Source organism: Muntiacus reevesi, chromosome 18 (genome assembly GCF_963930625.1).
Source record: "Muntiacus reevesi chromosome 18, mMunRee1.1, whole genome shotgun sequence".
Classification (NCBI taxonomy): Eukaryota; Metazoa; Chordata; class Mammalia; order Artiodactyla; family Cervidae; genus Muntiacus; species Muntiacus reevesi.
The window spans coordinates 12,797,027-12,821,367 of record NC_089266.1 but is presented as its reverse complement, the minus strand read 5'-3'; the positions used below and the strand labels follow the sequence as shown (position 1 = coordinate 12,821,367).

The 24,341-nt window shown below is 48.1% G+C and overlaps 1 protein-coding gene across 1 annotated transcript in view; it reads right to left on the bottom strand.

Annotated features, from left to right (window-relative positions):
• TBCD (tubulin folding cofactor D) overlaps positions 1 to 24,341 on the bottom strand; it is a 145,033-nt gene that overhangs the window by 113,623 nt on the left and 7,069 nt on the right. The window contains exons 3-7 of the mRNA XM_065911174.1: positions 22,900 to 22,997; positions 21,790 to 21,891; positions 20,416 to 20,562; positions 18,481 to 18,536; positions 10,334 to 10,466 (exon numbers count right to left, since the gene is read on the bottom strand). Coding sequence (XP_065767246.1) covers positions 10,334 to 10,466; positions 18,481 to 18,536; positions 20,416 to 20,562; positions 21,790 to 21,891; positions 22,900 to 22,997 — 536 coding nt within the window. The remainder of the gene's footprint in view (positions 1 to 10,333; positions 10,467 to 18,480; positions 18,537 to 20,415; positions 20,563 to 21,789; positions 21,892 to 22,899; positions 22,998 to 24,341) is intronic.

Here is a 24,341-nt window from a genome sequence, read left to right as displayed (position 1 = left end):
AAGAACCCCTGGAGACAGGAAAGGCTACCCACTCCAGTATTCTGGCCTGGAGAATTCCATGGACTGTATAGTTCATGGGGTTGCAAAGAGTCAGATATGACTGAGCAACTTTCACTTACAGCAGAAACCAACACAATATTGAAAAGGAATTTTCCTCCAGTTAAAAAATAAGTTAGAAAAAAGAATTATTACCATGTGGGGGAAAAAAAAACTTTTCTTTTAAAAATTAGTCCTCAAAATCAGCATGCTGATTATGTGAAACACCCACTGAAGTATTTAGAGGCAGAGGAGTGACTTAAAACAGTTCAACAACACAAGTGTATGTGGTTGTGTACTTTAATATACACAAACACGTTCACACCAACACATACAACATGCATAAAGTCAGGAATTCAAGGACTTCACAAGAGTTCACAGAAACCAAAAGGATAACAAAGGAATTTTATAAACAACTTTATGACAACAAGTAAGACAACTCAAAGGAAAGTGACAAACTATGAGATTCCAAATTAGCAAAAATGACTTAAAGAGACAGAAAATCTGAAAGGACCTGGATCATGTAAAAAAAAAAATTAGTACTGCAGAATCTTTCCAGAAAGAAAACCCCAGGCCCACGTGGCTTTATAACAAATTCCAGCAAACGTATCTTGTGCAACACGCGTGGAGAATCCTCAGCACATTAGTGGGCAGAGTACGAGAAGCCCCCTTCGAAAACTCATTTTTACTCGTCCTTGGTGACAAGATCAGCAGTTTAGGGGCGGTGCGTCTGTCCCGTAAGCTTTACTGTTGGGGTATGAGCTGTCTGGGTCCCATGTGAGGGCCTGGCCTGGCTTCCAGGGGAGGCCGTGGAAGAGATGGAGGGAGGAGAGGCAGGTGAGGGACATATTGAAGCCGCTAATACGTCGTACACCAACGCCTGAGCCCTTTTAATAACACTAATCGCCACCTCTTTCACAGCCATTTACAGCACTCGCATTATTTTCTTCGCACTCTTAGGACAACCTCGATTCCCAACCCTAATTACCATCAACGAAAACAACCCTTTCCTAATAAATTCCATTAAATGCCTAATAATTGGAAGCCTTTTCGCAGGATTTATTATTTCTAATAACATTCCTCCAACAACGATTCCCCAAATAACAATACCCCATCACTTAAAAATAATAGCTCTGACAGTAACAATTCTAGGTTTTATTCTAGCGCTAGAAATTAGCAACATAACCCAAAACCTAAAATTTAACTACCCAACTAACATTTTCAAATTTTCTAACATATTAGGATATTTCCCCACAATTATACACCACCTGACCCCTTACATAAATTTAATAATAAGTCAAAAATCAGCATCCTCTCTCCTAGACCTAATTTGACTCGAAAATATTTTACCAAAAACAACTTCACTTGCCCAAGCAAAAATATCAGTTATAATCACAAGCCAAAAAGGCTTAATCAAACTGTATTTTCTATCTTTCCTAGTTACAATTACTATCAGTATAATCCTATTTAATTTCCACGAGTAATTTCCATAATGACTACTACACCAATTAACAAAGACCATCCAGTCACAATAACCAAGTACCATAACTGTATAAAGCCACAATCCCTACAGCCTCCTCACTAAAAAATCCAGAATCCCCTGTATCATAAATAACTCAATCCCCAAGCCCATTAAACTGAAACACAATTTCTACCTCCTCATCCTTCAACACATAATAAACCATCGCAGCTTCCATTAATAAACCAGTAATAAATGCCCCTAAAACAGTCTTACTAGATACTCAAATCTCAGGATATTGCTCCGTAGCTATTGCCGTTGTATAGCCAAAAACCACCATTATTCCTCCCAAATAAATCAAAAACACCATTAAACCTAAAAAAGACCCACCAAAATTTAATACAATACCACAACCAACCCCACCACTCACAATTAAACCCAACCCGCCATAAATAGGTGAAGGTTTTGAAGAAAATCCCACAAAACCAAGCACAAAAATAATACTTAAAATAAATACAATGTATGTGATCATTATTCTCGCATGGAATCTAACCACGACTAATGATGTGAAAAACCATCGTTGTCATTCAACTACAAGAACACAAATGACAGATATTCAAAAAACCCACCCACTAATAAAAATTGTAAACAACGCATTCATTGACCTCCCAGCCCCATCAAACATTTCATCTTGATGAAACTTTGGCTCCCTGCTAGGAATTTGCTTAATCCTACAAATCCTCACAGGCCTGTTCCTAGCAATACACTACACATCCGACACAATAACAGCATTCTCCTCTGTTACCCATATCTGCCGAGACGTCAACTATGGCTGAATTATTCGATATATACACGCAAACGGAGCATCAATATTCTTTATTTGCCTATTTATGCACGTAGGACGAGGCCTGTATGACAGCAAAGGGCTGTGCGGTGCGGCCTGCCCTCTGCTTACTCCTGGCCCCAGACCAGCTCCACGGCCTCCACCGGGACTCTGTACACGGGAAGGGAAGGGTCACAGGAGTTATGGACTCTCCCGTGAGTGGACTCAGAAGGGCAAAGGGGGTGCACAGGAACAAGAATCACAGAAGTCCGGGGCTTTGGTTTTGTTGGTTGGTTGGCTTTTCAACAGGAAACGGGGCCGTCTTCACTGGCCTTCCCTCCTGAAAGCATACGGTCCAACCCAGCGTGCGCAGAGGACGGTGACCCTCAGCAAAGAGAGGAAGTGGCCCACAGAAACACTCTGGTCTTCAGATGGTCAGGAGAAGCCATCAGCCAAGCCACTAAACGGGGAGGGCACCCCACTTTTCACGGACGCATAGGACACGAGCCAACTGAAGACCACTGAGGCAGTCACCCCACAGAGAGACAGACCATACAGCACGCACATCTGAGGCGAGATGACTGTTCCTGCTCTTATAGAAACCAGCCCAGCACAAGGTGCAAAGAGACGCATTTCTCAGTAATCACTCTCAACCACCACACCTTCCAGTCACCACCCACCCAAGCCGGCTCTTCTGCCCGCTGTGCAACCAGCTTCCCTCCCCGGGACATGTTCTCCAGCCGTAAATCACAGGCTGTCAGCTGCTGGAAGCAAGTCTGCCCGGCTGCCCGAGCAGGAGATGCTGGTCTGAGGCCCCTGAAGGCACCAGCAAGTCAAGGCCAAGAAAAGCAGCTCCACCCCAGGCTCCGGGAGAAAGGGGCCCACGCCACGCGGCTCAGGGGTGCCACCAGTACCCAAGAACCGTCCCGCGAGCTGACGAGCACTGGCACCGCGGGACTCCTGGCTGCACGACGGCCCCCTTCCCGTCCCTCAGGACGCCGTGACATCGCCAGCAGACGGGACAGGGCCAGGAAGGGCAGCCTCCCCTGTTCTGTGCCGAGGAGGGCACCGGGCCCCAGTACCCCTGTTCCTGACGTGCACACACAAAGAGGACAACGCACCAACACTTCAGTTCCAGGCTGGATGCCACTCAGAGCTTGCCCGACGGTCCTCGTGGGAGCCAGAGCCCAAGCAGGGCCACACCTTCCATGGAAGGCAACAAAGGCTAATTGCTCAGCCCCCTTGGAGTAAACCCAAAGGCACTGTACAGAAGGATTCTCTTAACTCATACTCCAGGCCCCCTCCCAGCAGGTCAGAGAAAAAAACCCCACCACCCACCTCTTCCACCACCCCCCACTCGCCCCCCCGACATACACACACACACACACACACGACTGGAGGCTTGCAAAAATAAAAGGGGGGGGACATGAAATGTGCCGTCATCTCCCTAAGAAATCAAAGTAAGCTGAAACTGGATGAGGGAGCACTAAGAAACACAGAACTGACCTGAAGGCCATGCCCAACACATTATGCTGAGAACAGGTCTGAGGCAGGGGAGGGGGCAAGCCAGCCCGCCCAGAGGCACCTCCAGCCTCAAGAAGCAGCAGGACATCTGTTCTCTTGAGAGTGGTGCCTGCTGTATGTCCTCGGGGCGACATACATTAAAGGGAAAAGAAAAAAACTTTCTCAACTATAGAAAAATTCTAATTGCTGAAGATGAGTTTTCAATGGTTGGGATAAACAGCTGATTATTATCAGCTAGGACCCAGAATGAAAAACTACAATTCTGATAAAACATATTTATTAATACATCAAGTAAACTTAAAAGGATTTTAAGCACATAAATATGTAAATAACAGTTGACAGTTATAAAGAAATGTTTAAACAATCAAAACAATCACATCCAGTTTTATCCTCCCACTGTGTGTTCAATCTTTCCCTAACAGTGAAAGCCCAGCAGTAAACACACACCTTCACAGGCAAGGAGATGGAGCCCCGCCCCAGCCCCTGACCACAGCCTCCAGAGTCCCGTCTGGAAGAGGAGGCGGCACCAGAGCTCAGAGGACACCTGAGCACATGCCCTCCTGTCTTCAGATGTCAGTCTGCTTGTGACGACGCGTTCTACCACCTTATTAGCCGCCGAGCTTTCTCAACCGTTCCGAACAGAACACGGACAGGGCAGGACCCTAACAGCAAGGTGCATTCAGGTGTTGCCACTGAAACAACCGCTCCCCAGACCCGAGCACGTGGGCAACCTCTGGTCTCACTACGCGAGGGGCCCAGCTTTTCCGGGCAGGGGGCAGATGACTGGGAAGCCGTTCGGGTGGCTCTCACCTGACCCGGCCACCCCGATGAAGCCTGGTCAGACACCACAAACCACGAGCAACCACACAAAGGTACGGGCACAGGCAGGCTTCCCACCACCCCAGTACACCAGTTTCAAACACCATGAGGCTAAAAAAGCCCAAAGCTCTTCTCTTAAAAGGATCCCAATCAATCTGAAGAGCAGTAAAGATGCTGCTGCACCTCGACCTCCACACTGGGAGGATAAACCCCGAAGATGGGAAAGACCAGGAGGAGCAGTCTTGGAGGCAGAGCCAGACCAGCGGACTTCCGATCCCTCCCAAATGGGCCTCACTAGGACCAATGACTTTACTGCTGAAGATTCTTCAGACGAAAACAGACTCTCAATTGACTGACGAGTACCAAGAATACTGACTGCACGTCCTACTTGCCTAACGCATGACAAAGGATACAAAATGCACAGTTCCTATCCCAGAAACTGAGAAACTATCAACATAGAGCTTGCCCAGCTCCCAGAGCAGAGGTCAGAGGAGGCAGCTGTGATCCCCAGAGAACAGTCCCAGGCAGAGCTGGCTAGGACGCAGGAAGGGGCAGGGGCCGAGCTCAGGAGCCGAGCCCAGCAGGAAGACAGGATTATGTGCAGAAGTGAGACAAGAGGAGACACAAGGAGAAAGGGGAAGAAGAGCCTCGCCTGGGACCAGACGGGCAGGGCTGAGCCTACTGCACCGAAGGGCTTTGACGGGGCAGACCAGTGGGCAGCAGAAATTAGCACGGGACGCAGAACACCCAGAGGCAGCGCCCCTGCCCGGAGGGACCCTCAAGACGGGGCCAGCCGCTGAATGGAGGGAGGGCAGCAGCAGGCAGACACCCGCGCTCGAGGCGAGGACCTGGGTGGAGAATGGGGGGGCACGTGGGGGTGGCCAGCGTGGCCCAGTGAGCACTGGGCCAGTAAAGGAGGGCCGGGGAGACACATCGCGCCATGTCCCCGCCGTGGGGCTCAGCACTGGACTTGGCCTGGGAGGGCACAGAGAGCACCGGCCGGCACCCTCCTCTGCTGCAGGGCCGCACTCAGAACTCGGGCAGGAGGAGGGCAAAGCCTCAGCACGACAGACCTTGCCCTGAGCTGTGGAGCCTTAAGCACCAGAGGTGAGCAGAGTCAGGGCCCTGGGAGCGAGGACAGAAACCAGGGACGGAGGTCAGGGGAGACTCAGGCACACACAGAGTGCGCTGGAGGGCAGGGGAGGGTGGCCAGGCAGCCGGGTGGGTGGGGGCTTCGAGGCGGGCATCACTGCCTGGGCAGAGGGACACGGGCAGACAGGCTGCGTCTGTCTCCCACAGGGCACAGCGCGCTCTGTCTGTCTCTCATCCAAGGGTCAGGGGCGCTGCGATAGCCGAGTCCCTTCCCCTGCAAGCGTGGGCCCAGGCTGGGCCGCCGGCGAGGGCGCACCTGTCCTGCAGGACACGTCACCCCATCACACAGCAGGTGTACAAACCAGGCCGCCGGGGAACGGAGGCCAGCCTCACACCGTGCGTGTTCTAACAAGACCTGTGCACTGGGCCGCCCGCCGCGCAGAAAACAATGAGTCACGTGAGATGAGAGCGGCCTCGGCGTTGGCTGCTCCACATCGCAGACACACGAGGAAACCCAAGGTGCCTTATTTCTGCTGAATCCAACAACAGCGCACGAACCTTACATAAACGTGCACACCCTGAAAATGGCCACGTTCAAAGGACTCCTACCCCATGTTCCTCCACCCAGAACCTTGCTCCAGGCAAGTGCCATGACTAGAAAACCCAAGCAGGTTCATCTGTCCTCTGGTCAAACACCTTAAAGGAAACCACAGGGTGCTATTTCCAAAGAACCGAGAGGACAGGCGTCACATCCCCAGCAGAGAGGTCCTGTGTGAGCCAGCGCCTTCTCTTCACATCCTGCCCCTTCACTTCCCCGGTTTTGCATGTTGTTTGTCACCGCTTCACCCTTTAACAAGGTGTACTTGTGACAGTGATAGAACGGATAGAAGCAGCCTCACTGTGAAGGGGGGACACACCCCCGAGGCTGGCAGACTGTCCAGCCTGGGCGGGGGTCACGGAGTGGCAGGGCGGGGCGCACAGAGCGCCCCCCGTCCGTCCGTGAACCTCCAACCTGCAGGGCCAGGGCGAGCACGCCACACGCGCCGGCGGGAGCAGAGCGTAGCAAGTCCAGACGGCCAGCAGCCCCCGTTGTTAATACTGTGCTTCCTTCCCTGGAATTTTCTAGATTTCCACTAACCCTAATGCTTAAAGAGGGCCTAAACCAAAGGGTGTTTCAAAGAGCTAGAATTAAGGGGCCTTCCAAAGACATGAAGCTGCTGGACACTTGTTTCCCTCCCCCAAAAGTTAAAAAAAAAAAAAAAAGAAAAAAGAAAATCACCGCTGCAAGAGGAATATGCTTCAAGGGAAATAAAAATCAAGCCCCAGTTTCGACAGTACTTGTTACGAGTCCACCTGTTTCGCCTAACCCACACTAATGAGCAGGTGGACAGAGTGAAGCCAAGTGCATCAAAGAGAGGCAGACGGAATCCTGAGGCGCAGCACGCCTGCAGGTTTCATCATGCACAGCGCGCGCCAAGCCTCCCCGTTCAGGTCTGACGAGCTCATGGCGAAACCGCTCCTGCCCGGCAGAGCTCAGCTCCAACACTGCTTCCTCCTGCCTGGGCGGGCGGCGGCAGCAGCAATTAGACCAAATTTCTCCTTCAAAAGGAAGGAAAGGAGAGAAGGTACATGACTCCAGAGACACCCTAGGGTATTTCTTTTTCTTCTTTCTCCAGAGGAACCACTGGGCTTCTAAGGTTCCAAAAGAGATGGGCCTGCCCCCGGGAGCATAGGAGGGCCACCTCCCCTGGCAGGACTCTCGAAGCAGGTAATACCCTCGCCGAGGGCACATCTCCCCAGAAAGCACTGGGGTGTGGCTGCCAAAGCACCTCAGCCCACAGGGCTTCCTCCTCTGGGCCAACACTGGGGCAGGGACATGGGGTTCAACTTTGCTAAGGCTTTGAGAAAACCACTTTACTCCTCAGGAGGAAGACAAAACAGGCCTTCACTCCTGCTGAGTGTAAAACGGGAAGGCCACCCGGTATAAAGCCCTTCCCCACTCGTGGCCGGTGAAGGGGCCGGCAGGAGGGCCCTCCACAACGCCAACGTGTGGAGAAGGAGCAGAACTCGGCAACAACCTAGAAACAAGCAGTGAGAGGATCAAAAATGTTTTTTTTTTTAAAAAGGACCCCTGGGCCCAGCCACAGCAGAAACTGGGCAGAATGTGACCCCACGACCTTCTCAAGCCAAGAGGCCCCAGCACCCCGAGGTCTTGAGTTGGAGGAGGCCACAGGACCACTCGCTGGTGGCCTAAGCACAAAAGCCCACCGCCACCAGTTTTGGGCGACGGACACGGAGGCCCCACCAGCTGCAGGCCCCAGGGGTGGTCACCGCTGGCTCCAGCCCCACAGTGGAGGCACCCACCGCCCAGGTGCCCTGACCTGAATGCGCCAACGGCCTCAGGAGGGGTGGCTTCTAGGCCAGGAGGCACTGCCAGGAGACCCCAGGAGCCTGTCAAGGGAGAGGTCTAAAGCAGGACAAAAGTGAGTCAGGAAACGGCACCCATGTCTAGACGGGTCTACCCTGCAGGCCCAAGTGGACTGACAGGCTCAGCAGCGTTCGTCAGACCCTTGTTTCTCTATGACCTAAGACTTCTCAATGTGACTCACACAAAAAAACTAAGAATCCACTTACACTCAAACCTTCAAATAAACCATCTCAGCCCTATTCACCCATTCTTCACCAGGGCTCGATGCCCTACACATGCCCACCCAGGAACCCCACAGCAAGAGCCCGGTGACTAGACCACTCCCTCCCCTCTACTCCACACTCAGCACCGTAATCGGCCAGCCTCCCCCAGCACTGACTCCCAACAAAGCAATAAAGTCCTCCTGACGCACCTCCCCACACACGCAGCTGGAACGAGAGTTGCCTGCAGCCACAGACTGATACCCATGTTTCACCAATATGACAGGTGGGTATGCCATAAAAAATTTCTAGAAGACCTCAGAAACAGGAAATATATTTAAATTGTTACACTTAAAAAAAAAATCTATTGCTACTATTGTAACAAGGAAGTTGAAAATATATGCTTAAACAAAATCTTACACACAAGCTTTCAGATCAGGCTTATTCAGAGTATCTCAGAATTCTGAGTAACTACAGTGGAGTATTAAGAGGGAAGGAGGCACTGACAGGCTACAACATGGAAGTCCTGTGGAAACATGACGCTAAAGAAGCCAGATTCAAAAGGTCACACTGTATACGATTCCACTTGTAGGAAATGTCCTTGATAAGCAAATCCAGAGAGAGGAAAGTAGGTCACTAGTTGCCAGGAACTGGGGGTGCTGGGGGGGTGATGAGGAGGCACTGCTCATGTGTGGGGGTTTCCTTCTGGGGTGACCAGAGTATTCTGGAATCAGACAATGGTGACAGTTGTATCTTGTGCATGTAAGAAAATAATCATTGAACTCACACACTTTAAAGGGTGTATTATGCAAATTATATCTCAACTTTTTAAAAACCATTGTAACAACATATCACATTTATTTACAAAATGAAAGGACACATGAAAAAACAGACATCACCTCAACAGACTACAGGAATTCAGGACAGGTTTTATTTTACAAGGTTTCTGGTCTTTTTTTTAAATGTCTTGAGATAGTCTCATCATTTAAATGACAGTCCTTCCTGAAGATATTGTGAATGAAAAGACACAGATGAGAGAACATTCTAGGAGCGGAGGAGGCAGGGCAGAGTGCTGTCTTCTGCTTCCCCCACCTCCTGTCCCTCTGCCCCGGGCCATCACGCCATCAGCCCCACTTTCCCCAGGCCCTCTCGCCTCCTACACCCCGTCAGAACCTGCCACCACCAAAGAAAGAAGATGGGACGACACCCAAGAAGATGACATCACACTGAGTCATGGCACAGATGCCCCCATTTAAACACAGCCCAAAACACCCTGCTCTCCTCTAAGCGGGCCCTGGGCCCTCCAGCTTCAGAGACAAGGACAAACTCGTCCACTGCCAGGACCACAGGGCCCAGGGAGGGGAGCCGTGACCCCAGAACTTCAGGTGTGGCAGCCTCCCCCGCCCCAAAGAATTTAAACTAACCTTTCCTCCCCATCTATACTAGAAAAGTACCACCAGACAAGCAAAGCAGGCAGCCAGGAAAGGGTACAGGTCCAGTCTGCACTTGGTGCAGTGATTACAAACACCCAGAGCATCTGAACAAGAACAAATTCCAAAACCTGCCTTATTTCCTTCACGCTGGTTCTGACCATTTTCCTCTGCAACAAGCCTAAGCAGCAGGAAGCCCGAGGACACTCCCCTGCCCGCCCCTTGCCTCTGGCTCTGGCTCAGCTCTGCAGGCACCAGTGCCCCCTGGCGGCGACGCACAGCATCACCAGTCCATCCCCTTCACCTGGGCAGAAAGCCCATCGCTAACAGCACAGGGCCAGCCCTGGGTCACAGGGCCCAGTGAAAGCAGCAGAGGAAAGAAAGATGTTGTCGGGATTCAACATCTCCTGTGTTCCAGCCACTTCACAATGAAACCAAGGTATTAAATAGGGCTTGTCCCTGCCATTCCCACAATCCCAAGGACTGACTGCTGAAGCCCCACAGGGGCAATTTTCATTTTACCAGGGCCTGCAGCGTCCCATCCATGGCGATGACCCCCTCAATGGTCTGGAAGGAGGAGCGGGCCAAAGTGTACAGGCTCCAGTCCAGGAAACTCGCCATCTTCTTCTGCTTGACATCAGGCCGCGTGACAAACCTGCCGGAAGGGAACAGACAGGTAGTGACAGCTCAAACCTGGCCCTGGCTGACAATAGCCACCCTTTCCTGACCCACCACCACCACCTCTCTGGGGTCTCACACAGACAATCCCTCCCAGCTCCCGCCTCCCGAGACCCCGCTCATCCCGAGGCCCCGTGAACCATAGGCCCACCTTCACCCAAGCCCAGCAACGCCCACTCCTTGGCCCGACTTGGCATCCCTTCCCCGTGAGACTCCGCGCTGCCACCTGCGATCTCCCACTCCGCACCTGCCTCAGGACCCCTTCCCCATCCTCTCCACCTGCTGCACAGCCCCACGCAGAGCGCCGGCCGTGTCCACAGCCCCACTGTCCCCATCGCAGGTGCGTGCTCCCCACGTGCTGGCGCTCGCCCACCCTCCAGCACGCGGTCTGGGCCGGCCGCCCCCCTTGGGCTCCCACACTGAAGCCTGGGCCCCATTCGCTCCTCTCCAGCCAGCGCACACGCCCGTCCCCCGGCTCTCGGGCTGAGGCTGAGCCCCCATCCTCCATGGGAGCCTGCAGCCTGGGGGCAGAAACACAGGAAGCAGGCCAACAAGAAGGAAAGAGTTGAGGGGAGGATGGGAGGCCCAGGGACAGCATCAGGGAGGTGACCTGTGAGGACTGCTCACTCTGCCAGGGGCAGGCACTCACAGGGCGTGAGTGTCTGGGCACCAATACCACGGAAACACGCCAGGTCACACTTGCCCCGGGAGCAGCATTTGGCAAGCCCAGCACCGTCCTCTGCACCCTGCAGGAGCCTCTCATCCTGACCGGAAGCCCCCCACCGCCCCCCACAGCCCCCCCTTCTCTCAGCCACCACCACCCAGCGCTAGAATTACACTGCAACCACATGGAAGGTCTCTGGGTCAAAAAAAACAAAGCTGCCATTTCTGTCTTCCGCCACCCCCAACAGGGCGCACACCCAGAGACGTGGTCACCAAGGATTTACCAAACTTTAGGATGCTGGTTACCCAGGAAAACTAACATGCCATACCCTCAGACGTCTTGTTTTGGTGGGTCTGGGAAAAGGGGCCAGAAAGTTCACAAAATCTGCACTTCAGGGGGATCACCTAAAATGGATAACTGGTGATATATACCCATCTCAATGTCCTTGGCCTTGTTTAAAGCCCTTTGATGGGGGGAGGGTGCAGATAGGATGAAGGCCACACCCATAGCGATTTGATCCTCAGCCTGACGTCTGATCAGCCCACAGGCTGAAGACAACAGCCAGCCGGCAAGCACCACACAACTCCAGCTGGCACGCATCACACCACGTGGGCAGGCACAGCACCCGCAGCGGGGCAGCCCTCGGGACAGGCAAGGGTGCAGGCACAGAGTGGCCCACAGGGCCGGGACCCAAAGCCCTACTCAGAGACACAAGTCACGGCGCCAGCCGCTCGGGGTCCCACACCCTGCTCCCTCCACCCGCTCACCTGTGGAGTCAGCAGGAGCCCAAAGTTCTGGGTGCATCCTGAAGTGGCTGACTTCCATTCCTGGGCAAACCACACAAGGGGAGTTGCCAACTCACAGTAAAACACCCAGGGCTCCTCTGAAAGGTTTAAGCAAGGAGATTTTTTTTTTTCTTACTAAAAATGTGACATTGGCAGCAGAGGTCCTCAAGTACAGATAAGCAAAAATGGAAAACTACACCACAGATGTAACGCCCAAAAAAAGACTTTTCTGCAAACACTGAAAGATCTCTGAATCCTAGGCTTCCTTACTTTTTAGGAAAACTTACATCACAAATTACGTCCACTGTCAATGTGGAGCCCAGAAAACACACGTGAGTGTTGAAGGTAAGCTCCACAGAGTGAGCAGCAAAACCTTTTAACAACAGGACCAGACCTAGCAGGGGGACTAAGTGCAGAACACTGGTGGGATGGACACACCGCTCATCGACACTGTTACCACCCGGCACCTGGCCCGAGAGTGAAGCAGCACAGGTGAAGGGACAAACCCTACTTTGTGTAAGAACTTACTATGTATTTTTAAATAAACAAAGGAAAAGTGAGATGTTCATAAAATGCTGAATTTAGTTACAGAGGGAAAAAAATCTATTATATACCCTATGACAAAAGAAATTCCAAATGGATTAATAATTCCATATGAAACAATAAAAAGCTAGAAAAATATCAGTCAGTTCAGTCACTCAGTCATGTCCTACTCTTTGTGACCCCATGGACTGCAGCACGCCAGGCTTCCCTGTCCATCACCAACTCCCTGAGTTTGCTCAAACTCATCTCCATCGAGTCAGTGATGCCATCCAACCATCTCATCCTGTCGTCGCCTTCTCCTGCCTTCAACCTTTCCCAGCATAAGGGTCTTCACAAATGAGTCAGTTCTTCGCATCAGGTGGCCAAAATATTGGAACTTCACCATCAGTCCTTCCAATGAACATTCAGGACTGATTTCCTTTAGGATGGACTAGTTGGATCTCCTTGCAGTCCAAGGGACTCAAGAGTCTTCTCCAACACCACAGTTCAAAAGCATCAATTCTTTTGAGCTCAGCTTCTTTTATGGTCCAACTCTCACATCCACACATACTACTGGAAGGAAAAACCACAGCTTTGGCTAAATGGACCTTTGTCAGTAATGTCTCTATGCTGTCTAGGTTTGTCATAGCTTTTCTTCCAAGGAGAAAGCGTCTTTTAATTTCATGGCTGCAGTCACCATCTGCAGTGATTTTGGAGCCCAAGAAAATAGTCTCTCACTGTTTCCACTGTTTCCCCATCAGATGCCATGATGTTAGTTCTCTGAATGCTGAGTTTTAAGCCAGCTTTTTCACTCTCCTCTTTCACTTTTTTTTTTTTTTCCTCTTTCACTTTTATCAAGAGGCTCTTCAGCTCCTCTTCACTTTCTGCCATAAGGGTGGTGTCATCTGCATACTGATTATTGCAGGTTATTGATATTTCTCCTGGCAATCTTGATTTCAACTTGAGTTTCATCCAGCCTGGCATTTCACATGATGTACTCTGCATATAAGTTAAAGAAGGAGCATGACAATATACAGCCTTGACACTCCTTTCTCAATCTGGAACCAGTCTGTTGCTCCATGTCCGGTTCTAACTGTTGCTTCTTGACCCGCAGACAGGTTTCTCAGGAGGCAGGTATGAGGATCTGGTATTCCCGTCTCTTTTAAGAATTTTCCACAGTTTGTTGTGATCCACACAGCCAAAGGTTTTAGCATAATCAATGAAACAGAAGTAGATGTTTTTCTGGAATACTCTTGCTTTTTCTATGATCTAACGGATGTTGGCAATTTGATCTCTGGTTCCCCTGCCTTTTCTAAGTCCAGCTTGAACATCTGGAAGTTCTCGGTTCACATACTGTTGAAGCTTAGCTTGGAGAATTTTGAGCATTACTGTGCTAGCGTGTGAGATGAGTGCAATTGTGCAGTAGTTTGAGCATTCTTTCGGATTGCCTTTCTTTGGGATTGGAATGAAAACTGCCCTTTTCCAGTCCTGTGGCCACTGCTGAGTTTTCCAAATTTGCTGGCATACTGAGTGCAGCACTTTCACAGCATCATCTTTTAGGATTTGAAATAGCTCAGCTGGGATTCCATCACCTCTGCTACCTTTGTTCATAGTAATGCTTCCTAAGGCCCACTTGACTTCGCATTCCAGGATGTCTGGCTCTAGGTGAGTGATTCACACCACTGTGGTTATGTGGGTCATGAAGATCTTTTTTGTATCGTTCTTCTGTGTATTCTTGCCATCTCTTCTTAGTATCTTTTTGCTTCTGTTAGGTCCATACCACTTCTGTCCTTTATTGTGCCCATCTTTGCATGAAATGCTTCTTTGGTATCTCTAATTTTCTTGAAAAGCTCTCTAGTCTTTCCCATTCTATTGTTTTTCTCTATTTCTTTGCATTGATCGCTGAGGAAGGCTTTCTTATCTCCCCTTGCTATTCTTTGGAATTCTGCGTTCAGGTGGGAACGTCTTCCTTTTCTCCTCTACCTTTCACCTTGGAATGCAGAGTTCCAAAGAATAGCAAGGGGAAATAAGAAAAATATCATTCTTTGTAAAATCTCTTATGAGGGTAAGTCTTTAAGCATAAAAGTAAAAAATAAATAAAGGAAAACAGTTACCATGTTGACTTTAGAATTAAAAACTTCAGTCCAAAGAAGAAGTAAAAGGCTACCATCTGGGCTTCCCAGGGGGCTCAGTGGTAAAGAATCCGGCTGCCAAAGCAGGAGCGGGTTCAATCCCTGGCACAGCAAGACCCCACACGCCATGGAGCGACTAAGCCTGTGCTCCAGAGCCCGGGAGCCGCAGCTGCTGAGCCCAGGGGCTGCAGCTACTGAAGCCCGAGCGCCTGTGCTCCACAACAAGAGAAGCCACTGCAACGAGAAGCCTACACAGGGCAACTAGAGAGTAGTCCCCGCTCACGACAGCTGGAGAAAGCCCACGCAGCAACACAGACCCAGCACAATCTTAAATAAATAAATTTTAAAAAAAGGTTACCGACCACCTGGAGAAAATATCACACCCTCCTTGAGCTAACATCCTTCACAGAGAAAGCGCACACTAGCAGAAAAAAAGCCCCAAGACACCCACAGATATTAGAAATCAGATTACAACACAGGACATAAAATGTCTGAAATAAGATTAATGTGTTGAAACTCACCAGCGATCAGTGAAATACAATCTAAACATGAGTAATAAATAAAACAATGCACAATCCAACTGGGGCAGCAGGGTTGTGCGTAAGGCTGCCTGTCGTGGCAGGGGTTTTGAAAACTTGCTCCCAAGAGTCACTGGTGCACAGATTCAACAACATCCTTGTGTCCTGTGGCCACCTCTAGGGGACTATCTTAAGAAAATAATCCCAAATATCAAAATAGGTTTACATCCAAAGTTAGTCATTACATCATTACTGATAAGAGGAAGACGTGAGGAAGCTGGTTAGAGTAAAAACAGTGGAATATAAAGAGGCCATTTAATCAGTCGTAATGTGAAATTAAGTGAAAGAACAAATGTTAATTCATGAGATTGTGCTACGCAAATTCCATACAGTGACAGCACAGAAAGACAAAACAAAAAAATACAACACATGTATTGTGTGTTACAATTATAAATGGGTAGGGTTTTCCTAATTTTCTATGTTCCAACTTTTCCACATGGAACACACATTGATTTCATAGCTAGATAAAAACATCTGCTTTTTAAAACTAATATAATCAGGAAGAATAAAGACATATTTTTCCATCCACAAGTTTCTATAAAGTAACATTCATACTCAAATGTCTTGGCATATTTAACAAAGTTACAGAACGTGCAGCCCATGTTTAAAGGTTCTTGTTAATGAAAGCAAACAGATGCAGCTGCAAATAAACTACACATGGTAAGAGGAAGCATTCAAAGCTGAAGGGTATGACAGGCAGCTCCCTCATGAGACACCAGAAAACAGACGCCAGCGGGGACAAAGGCCACATGTGACTACTCTTCACACCCAGGGTCTCACTGTAACAGCTCACCAAAAAAGACTGAGAAACAGGCGAGTCAGAACCCACCTGTGAGGTAGGGTTACCTAGGCTCTAGACCTGAGGTCATCTGCCCTTTCTAAGGCTAAAGGAAACTGGGTGCACCTACACCCTAGCAAAATCAGCTGGAGCTCTTTTAATGAGCTAACAACCTGGCCTCAACCTCACAAACGCCAGCTTGTCCAACCACTAGATGGCGCAGGAGCAGCCAGTCAGCAGCGCACAGGCCACCAGGGGCCTCTGGCTACCACCCTCCTGGAGGACACCTGCCACCGAGAGATGCCACCGAGAGAAGGGTTTAGGGTTTCGTCCCACAGGTGCCGTACTCCACCAGGTCAGGCTCAGCACAACGCTACCAAATCAGCACTGCTGATAAAAAGACATGACGTCTCCTTTAACAAAGAACGCTACCAAATCAGCACTGCTGATGATAAAGACATGACGTCTCATTTAACAAATTTAGCAAACATTTGTAAGATCACATGCTATGTTGATAAATACTGGGAAAAAGGAGACTTTCAACTTGATCAACCTTTCCAGTAGCTGCATTTAAAACCCCTAGAATGTTCATTCCTCTTCTAGGAATTCATCCCCCAGAATTATCAGAAATCAAACAATCTCACAGAAAAAGAGGTCAGACCTATGGTTGTCAGAGAAAGGGGTCAGGGAGGGGAGCTGGAGAAGGGCAGTCAAAAATTTCCAGCTATAAGATGAATAAGTACTGCAGATGTGACATGTAACATGATAAATGTAATTAACACTGATAAGTGTCACATATGAAAGTTGTTCAGAGTAAATCCTGGGGGGGGGGCGGCAATAAAGGAGTAGGGAAAAAAGGAGTTATGAGATTATATGAAATTACGTGCATCAAACTTCTGAAAACTGGAAAGCACTACAGAATATGACGAGTCTTTCATTCAATTAAAAGAAAAAAGTAAATCCAAAGTCATCACAAGGAAAGAGCCATCACAGGGAAAAAAAAATTTTTTTCTGTATCTTTAATTTTGTATCTATGTGAGATGATTGATACCTGTTCACTAAGCCTACTGCAATAATCATCTTATGATTTATGTAAGTCAAGTCTCCATGCCGTAAGCCTTAAACTTGTACAGTGCCATATGTCAATTATATATATATATCTTAACAAACCTGGAAGGAAAAAATAGAGCCAATCAAAAGAGTATGAAGTTTTATTTTGAGTGTCTGAGGCGGTGCTAATTTTACTAACAAAAGGTCTACTCATGCAGCAGGACTGGAGAAAGAATACATCACACCTCCATCGCGTCTGGAAGACTGACCAAAGCTCCAGGCCGGCCTGCCGGCACCTGGAACAAACCTGCAAATGCACCCACGTGCCAGGGATCGACACGCCCACCAGCAGGGGAGAACAAAAGCCCCAGCAGTTACGTCTCTGGGGATGACAGTACATGCGAGTCTTATTTTGCACTTTTTTTTATCTTCCAAAACACACATGATTACTTTCACAGTTAGAAAGAAACGCATGCGTTTTCATTCCTTGTTAAAACCATGAGAAAGCTCTGTTGGTGACTTTCTCCTCACCCAGCAAAGGTGTATCAGACATGTATCAGACATCTTCACTCCTAAAATCAACCTCTTGTTGAATTCAGGCTCTGCCCAATGGTTTACTTACACAAATACTTACTTACTTAAAGTACTTACACAAATATTTCCTTCAATGCCCCTAAATGCCCCATAAATCAAGCATGTCTCTTCCCACCTTGCACAAGATCATGGCTACACACACAGGACAGGGTTACCCTGAAGTGTTGCCACAATCAAGACATCCAAAAGCTCTTACAGCCAGTTTTCAACTTTCATAAACATGGAGGGGAGATAAAAGTCCAATTTTTTAACTCATTTACACTCTACACATACTTTAAATCACATCATGCAAAAGATTTATAAAAACTGCTTTCTTCCATTCTCATATTCCATGAAACAAGTCTACTCAGTTTTCATACCCATCTTTGGCACCTTTTTTTTTTTTTTTTTGAGACTTCAGGCCCTGCTGCCTGGGTCGTCTTACTCAGTTCATCAGAAAAATCCATCTTTGCCTGCTTCAGGCAGACTGTTTTTAGTTAACATGCAATGTTTGGGGATTTTTATCCCCAGCCATAATGATGCAATCACAGCCCATGATGTCCACAAACCACAGTGTGGACTGCTAAATGACTTCCAAAGGCTCTTTTAAGTGACACCCCCCTAAAGGAGAGGTCTGGCCCCACAAAAGTGCTACACCTGTTCAAAATCTGCACTCCCCTGATGGGCCCACGAGCCACTAACCTGGCATCGGATAACCCTGAGCCCCTAACCAGCAAGGACGGTGGTCACATCAGGTTCAGGTTCCCTTTCCCAGTGCTGGGTTCCCTCAGGGAAAGCAGCCAAGTCCTCAGGACAGCAAAGATTCCCCAGGCCTCTCAACCGAGTGTCCTCTCTGATGACCACAGAGACACAGGTCACAGACCGCGAAGAGTCTCAGAAAGCACTTACTTGGACACAAGGACAGCAGCTGCGTCTCGGGCCTTGTCGCTGACGACCAGGTAGGACTAGAGGGAAGGGTAAAAGGACAGGCGGCGTTACCACACGATGCAAACATCAGGGCCCACCCAGCCACCTGCTCCCACACCCAGCAGATCCGCAAAAGTGCAGGCTCAGGGGCAGAGGCCAGACTCGGAAGCTGCATGAACCACTCATGAATGTGGGCTCAGGGCTGCAGCTGCCACACATACGCTCACCCGCAGGGGAGGGCCCAATCTGCACGCAGCATGTGGCCACACTCCTTGAAACGTACATTTGAAAATGTGGCTGAAAAATGAAGCATGTGTGTTGCTACCCAGAGTGCACATGGACAGGCCTGGGGCCCGCCAGCACCACGGCGTTCAGAAGAGCTGGGAAGCCCTGCTCAAACACAGGAAGGCTGCACTTTAACACAGGGACTCAGACGTTTCTGAGGTTTCCAATTCTCAACTGCTTACCAAATGATATATTTAAATGACCTTTTTTCCTGAAGGAGAAATCTTTAGAAACTGGGCCTCTCCTCGGGCAATCCCACTTAGGAGACAAGCACCCAGAGGGTAATCAAACTCAGCTGATTACTAGTTTCTAGCTAGAAACAAACCACCCATCTAGAAAAGACTATTCATATTTCAGAAATAAGGATACAGTGGTGCACCTTTTCCCCTAACGACTCTGAGGGAGATGTCTACTTACTGACGTGAGACATTCAGACCAAACTGCTCCGGGGAAAAGCAGGTCCCAGAGCAGCAGGACACCAGGGGCCCCTGTACGCGTGGGCCACACGGAGCACCACAAAGGTGGCTGGGAGCCAAACCCCTGTATTCAAATTTGGATCCACCACGTGTGAGGAAGAGAGCTGGCCGAGTCACATATTTTTCACACATGTTACCTCCTCAGTAAAATGAGGATAAAAACAGTGAATTGTCTCAGTAAGCAGGATGAAAAGCCTCTTTGAAGAATGTCTGGTGCAGAGCAGGCACCCAGAGCAGCTTAGTTTAAGTGTGGTGGGCGAGTTCTAAGATGGACCTTGGTCCTGCCCACCAGTGCCCACGCCATGACTTGCTTCTAACCAAGAGAATTTGGCAGGAGGTAGGATGTCACTTCCTACAGACCCTGCCCCGTGCTGGTTTTCACAGGGTAAGTCGCCATTGTTTGGGGGGGAAGGGGTGGGCGCTGCATGGCAAACAGCCAGCAAAGCACTGAAGCCCTCAACCAACACCCTCAAGATCTGACTCCTGCCAACAACCATGAGAGCTTGGAAGCGGACCCGTCCCAGGTGGGCTCAGTCCGCAGCCTGGGGAGACCTTGAGAGAGGGCCCAGCAAGGCCACGGCCAGATTTCCTGATTCACAGAAACTGTGAGATGAAGAATGTGGGCTGTGTTAAGTCATTTAAGTTTAGGGTAATATTTTCCACAGCAGAATATACAAAAACCTATATCTACACACATAATGCATGCATCAGGAAAACCTTGAAGAAAAAAAAAATACACGTTGTTATCTCTCAACACTAGTAGTTGAGAGATTTCACTTTAATATTTTTTCTGCTTTACTTTCTGATTTTCCTATGATGATCATGTATTACTTACACAGTGCTAAAAATTAAAAATTAAATTTTAAATGGACCTTTAATTTCTCTTATCACTGCCCCCGAAACCCCTTTTTTACTATCATCAGAGTATCTGTATTATCTACAGAGAAATGAGATTTGCTAAAATAATTCAGCCTGATCCCTATAAAAATTATCAGTTTCATGTTAAGTCATGAAATAGAATTCCACCTCACTGAAAGAGAGTGACAACAGCTGAAGAAATATCCAAGCGTCACAAGTGTACCTAGTTAAGTCCCAGCGGCAGGATGGCACGAGAAAGACACTAGTCAGCGGCTCATTACCGCAGGGCCACACTCACCTCTGCTACCTGGAGGATACGGTCCATGGTGGACGCTCGCTCTTGCCCGGGCTGAGAGAGGAGGTTTCCGTCGAGGCGGGAAAAATCAAACGGGATCAGGCAGGTCACAGAGAGCCAGAGAAGCAGCATGTAGCGGGTCTCCCAGGTCTATGGGGCCAAGATAAAGCGACAGGATTCCTGTGTGGAGGGCATCCACGCGGTCCCACAGCCCCTCCTGCTCAGCGCCCACCCAGGACTCCACACACACAATGCACTACCACACAACCTCTGGCACGCAGCCTGGCTGCTACCTTGGTAGGCAAGAAAAACAGCAAAATGAACAAAAATCATTAACATGTCAGTGTTAACGGCTTCTTATCCCTGGCACCCTTCAGCATGCAATCAGCATTTCAAGAAAAATGGAAAACAGAGTAAAAGATAAAAAAACAGAAGACTTTAAGAGGAAAGAAAAAAATTCTCAACTTCTTGTCACAGAGGAGTCAACAAAACAAGATTCCGCTTTGGCTCCAGACTCCCTATCAGAGGCAAGAGAAACAGAGGCGAGCAGGCCACATACACAGCAAGAGGACTTCCTGAGTCTGAAGTTACAACGCACGTGCCCTTCTGAGAGTCCTGCGCCCAAGAACTCTGCTGCGCACACAGCTGCAAGGCTGGCCCTCGGCAGCCACCTGGGAGCCTGAACGGGGGGAACACTCCCACTGCGTCCTAACTGACGAGGGCCACTGTGCCCAGACCGTTGGCACACACCATGTGGCTCGTGCCGAACACCTGCTCGCCTTCTGTGGTTTAGTATGTGCCTGACAGAGTACCCGCATGACCAGCCTCATAGAAATCGTGGGTGCTGGCCCTGTGACCTTCCTGTTGGACACCTCGTGTTCTCACAGCTTGGTGCTGTGGGAAATCACAAGTGCCTGGGGTGACCCAATGGAGAGAAGACTCTGGAAGCTCACGCCTGGTTTCCTCTGGACTTGACCCCAAATGCCTTCTCCCTCTGCTGATTTTGTTGGAGTGAGTCAAAGCCATGAGGATAACTAGATGCCAATTCTTGTAGTGGTCCTAGGGAATCACTAAACTTGGGGTGGTCTTGGGGACCCCCAACATAGTTCTACTTTAAGTTAAAAAAATTGTGGATAATAACATAGGTATCATCACACCATATTCAGGTATAGTTTTCTTTATAAAAGACATTTTGAAAAGAAAATAATTTAAAGCAACATACATAAAAAGAGAAAATCAAAGGAACAAATGAAAAAAGAGGGAATGACACAAAATAACACAAGATAAAATTGAAGGAAACAGAAAAGGAACCTACCAGTATAGAAGCAGGCAAACCAAGGAATCAGCAGGGGGTGGGGGAAGGAAAGGGACACTTACTTCATGGTCTTTAGGATTCTGATTTGTAAACATGTCTAAAACAGGGTGCACATCAGCCACTTCATGTGGAAATAAACGAAGAAATGTTTTATATCCTCGAACCTATCAAATAAAAAGATACTGAATTGTATAATTAGCAAATACAGAAAGTAGCAAGATTACTTCTCTATTATCAAAAACCACCACCTATGCCACCCAATGACCAAAGAAAATTACATATTACAGTGATACAACTCAGTAAGACTAAATAATAAGAAAGCCACCTTTACTTCTTAAATCATTTAAATCACTTCAGAAAAAAATAAAATAAAATAAAAAATAAATAAATTATTTCAGAAACACGTTCTGTCCCAATTTGACCAACCAATCTTGGCTCATCAGACATACAGGTATGTTACATACTAACAAGTTTTGCTTCTACCTTGATTATGAGGAATAAGTCCTCGAGAACCCAAAAGGTCCCAAATTCATTAAGGCTTCTGTGAAACGCGGCACTACACCTTCAGGAGACCCTGCACTCAACCAACCGAGGGCAAGGAGTGTGCACGCAGGCCTCTCTCTACCACACGGCAGGCCCCACAGAGGCAAAGCCCCAGCCGAGAGGGCCGAGTCTCTCCCATGACAGGTCTACAGGCCAGCACACACCTCTCCTGGGAGCCTGCAAGAATGCAGAGTATCAGGCCTCATCCCAGACCCACTTAACTCGGAATCTGCATCCTACGAGATCCCCGGAAAGCCATCTGCACATTCACCGCTGAGAAGCATTTCTGCTTCCAACTTTGTTTGCTTTCTCCTCATAGGAAACTTTTCTCACTCACATATATATACATGTATGTATGTGTACATATATCCTCTCCCTCCCTTTCTGGCTAGCTGATGCCTGATCCATTCAAGTGCAAGACGCTGAAAACAATGCTGAAAAGCGCTGTTGCAGCCAAAGGATCCCGAGTCACTAACATCTGATCCCCAGCAAATGGTAAAAAGAGAAACGATGAAACCCACAACTTTTGTGTGAGAACCATCTTTCCAGATAACATTTTGGAAGGTACCTCTGGACCAAGTATATCAAGAAAGTGTTTTGTCAGCTACAATGTGCTATCTAAATATTACCTTGGAGATGATGTAAAGAAATTTAAAAGCCAGATGTACAAGGTCTGCCGGAGATGTCTTATCTTGCACAAATTCCAACAACAAGTTCAGCATCCATTCTAAGGAAAAACAAATGCAAAATATTTGCTATTAAATTAACTATTAACATGACACTAAAACAAAATGCCCAAAGGAAAAAGAGCTACTTAGAAATATCATAAAAGTTTAATATTAGTAAATCTCTATAATCCAAGTGTCAACAGAGCAAAAGAAAAAGTTCCACCTTCAGTTTCTAAAAGGGGAATACAGTTAATATAACATTCATTCCTGCTTTTTAAATGCAGGGAAAATATTTTTTATTATTACTCTGTCTCAAATCAATATCTAATACCATGCTTTACAGAAGACACCTCAACAACTACTATGTTTAGAACAATTCGGTTCTAAACATAATAAGACAGAAGAAAAAGGATTAAAAGGATTTCCACTTCCAGTTATAAAGAATAATTTATTTGGAACTACCTTACCACCACCACCAATTAGACAACCCAACAATTGTACTGGGTTGGCCAAAAAGTTCCTTTGGTTTTCAAGTAAAAATAAAAGACATATTTTTCATTGTCACCAAGGATTTTATTGAGTAACACATTCACCATTTTGTTCCACTACACTTTGCCATGTTTCAGGCAACTTCATAATTCCATCTTCCCAAAACACAGAAAATCTATCTTCTGGAGCAAAGAACTGTTCCAGGTGCCTTTTACAGCCTTCCAGGGAATTAAAATCTTTTCCATCAGGAGAATTTTGTAAAGACCTTTGAAATAAACAGAAATCCAAAGGTGCAATGTTGAGGCTTCCCTGGAACCTCAGCAGTAAAGAATCTGACTGCCAATGCAGGCGACACCGGTTTGATCTCTGACCCAGGAAGACCTCACAATCCACAGAGCAACTAAGCAAGTATGCCACAACTACTGAGCCTGTGCTCTCAAGCCAAGATCCACAACTACTGAAGCCCATGCACCCTAGAGCCCACGCTCCCCAACAACAGAAGCCACTGCAATGAGAAGCCCACGCACCACAACTAGAGAAAAGCCTGCACAGCAACAAAGACCCAGCACAAGTCAAAAATAAATTTTTTTTCAAGAAAAAGGTGCAGTGTCTCTTGAATATGGCGGCTGCATTAGAACATCCCAGCGAAGCTATAACAGTTTTTGCCAGATCATCAAAGAAACATGCAACCTTGCGTTATCCCGATGGAAGATTGTGTTTTCTGTGGGCTAATTCCAGATGCTTTTCATCCAATGCTGCTTTCAGGAGGTCTAACTGGGAGCAGTACTTATTGGAATTAATTGTTTGGTTTTCCAGAAGAAGCTCATTAAGAGAGGACTTCCTTCCAGTTCCACCATAAATACAGCATCACCTCCTTTGGATGAAGACCAGCCTTGGTGTGGTCCATCCAAGTT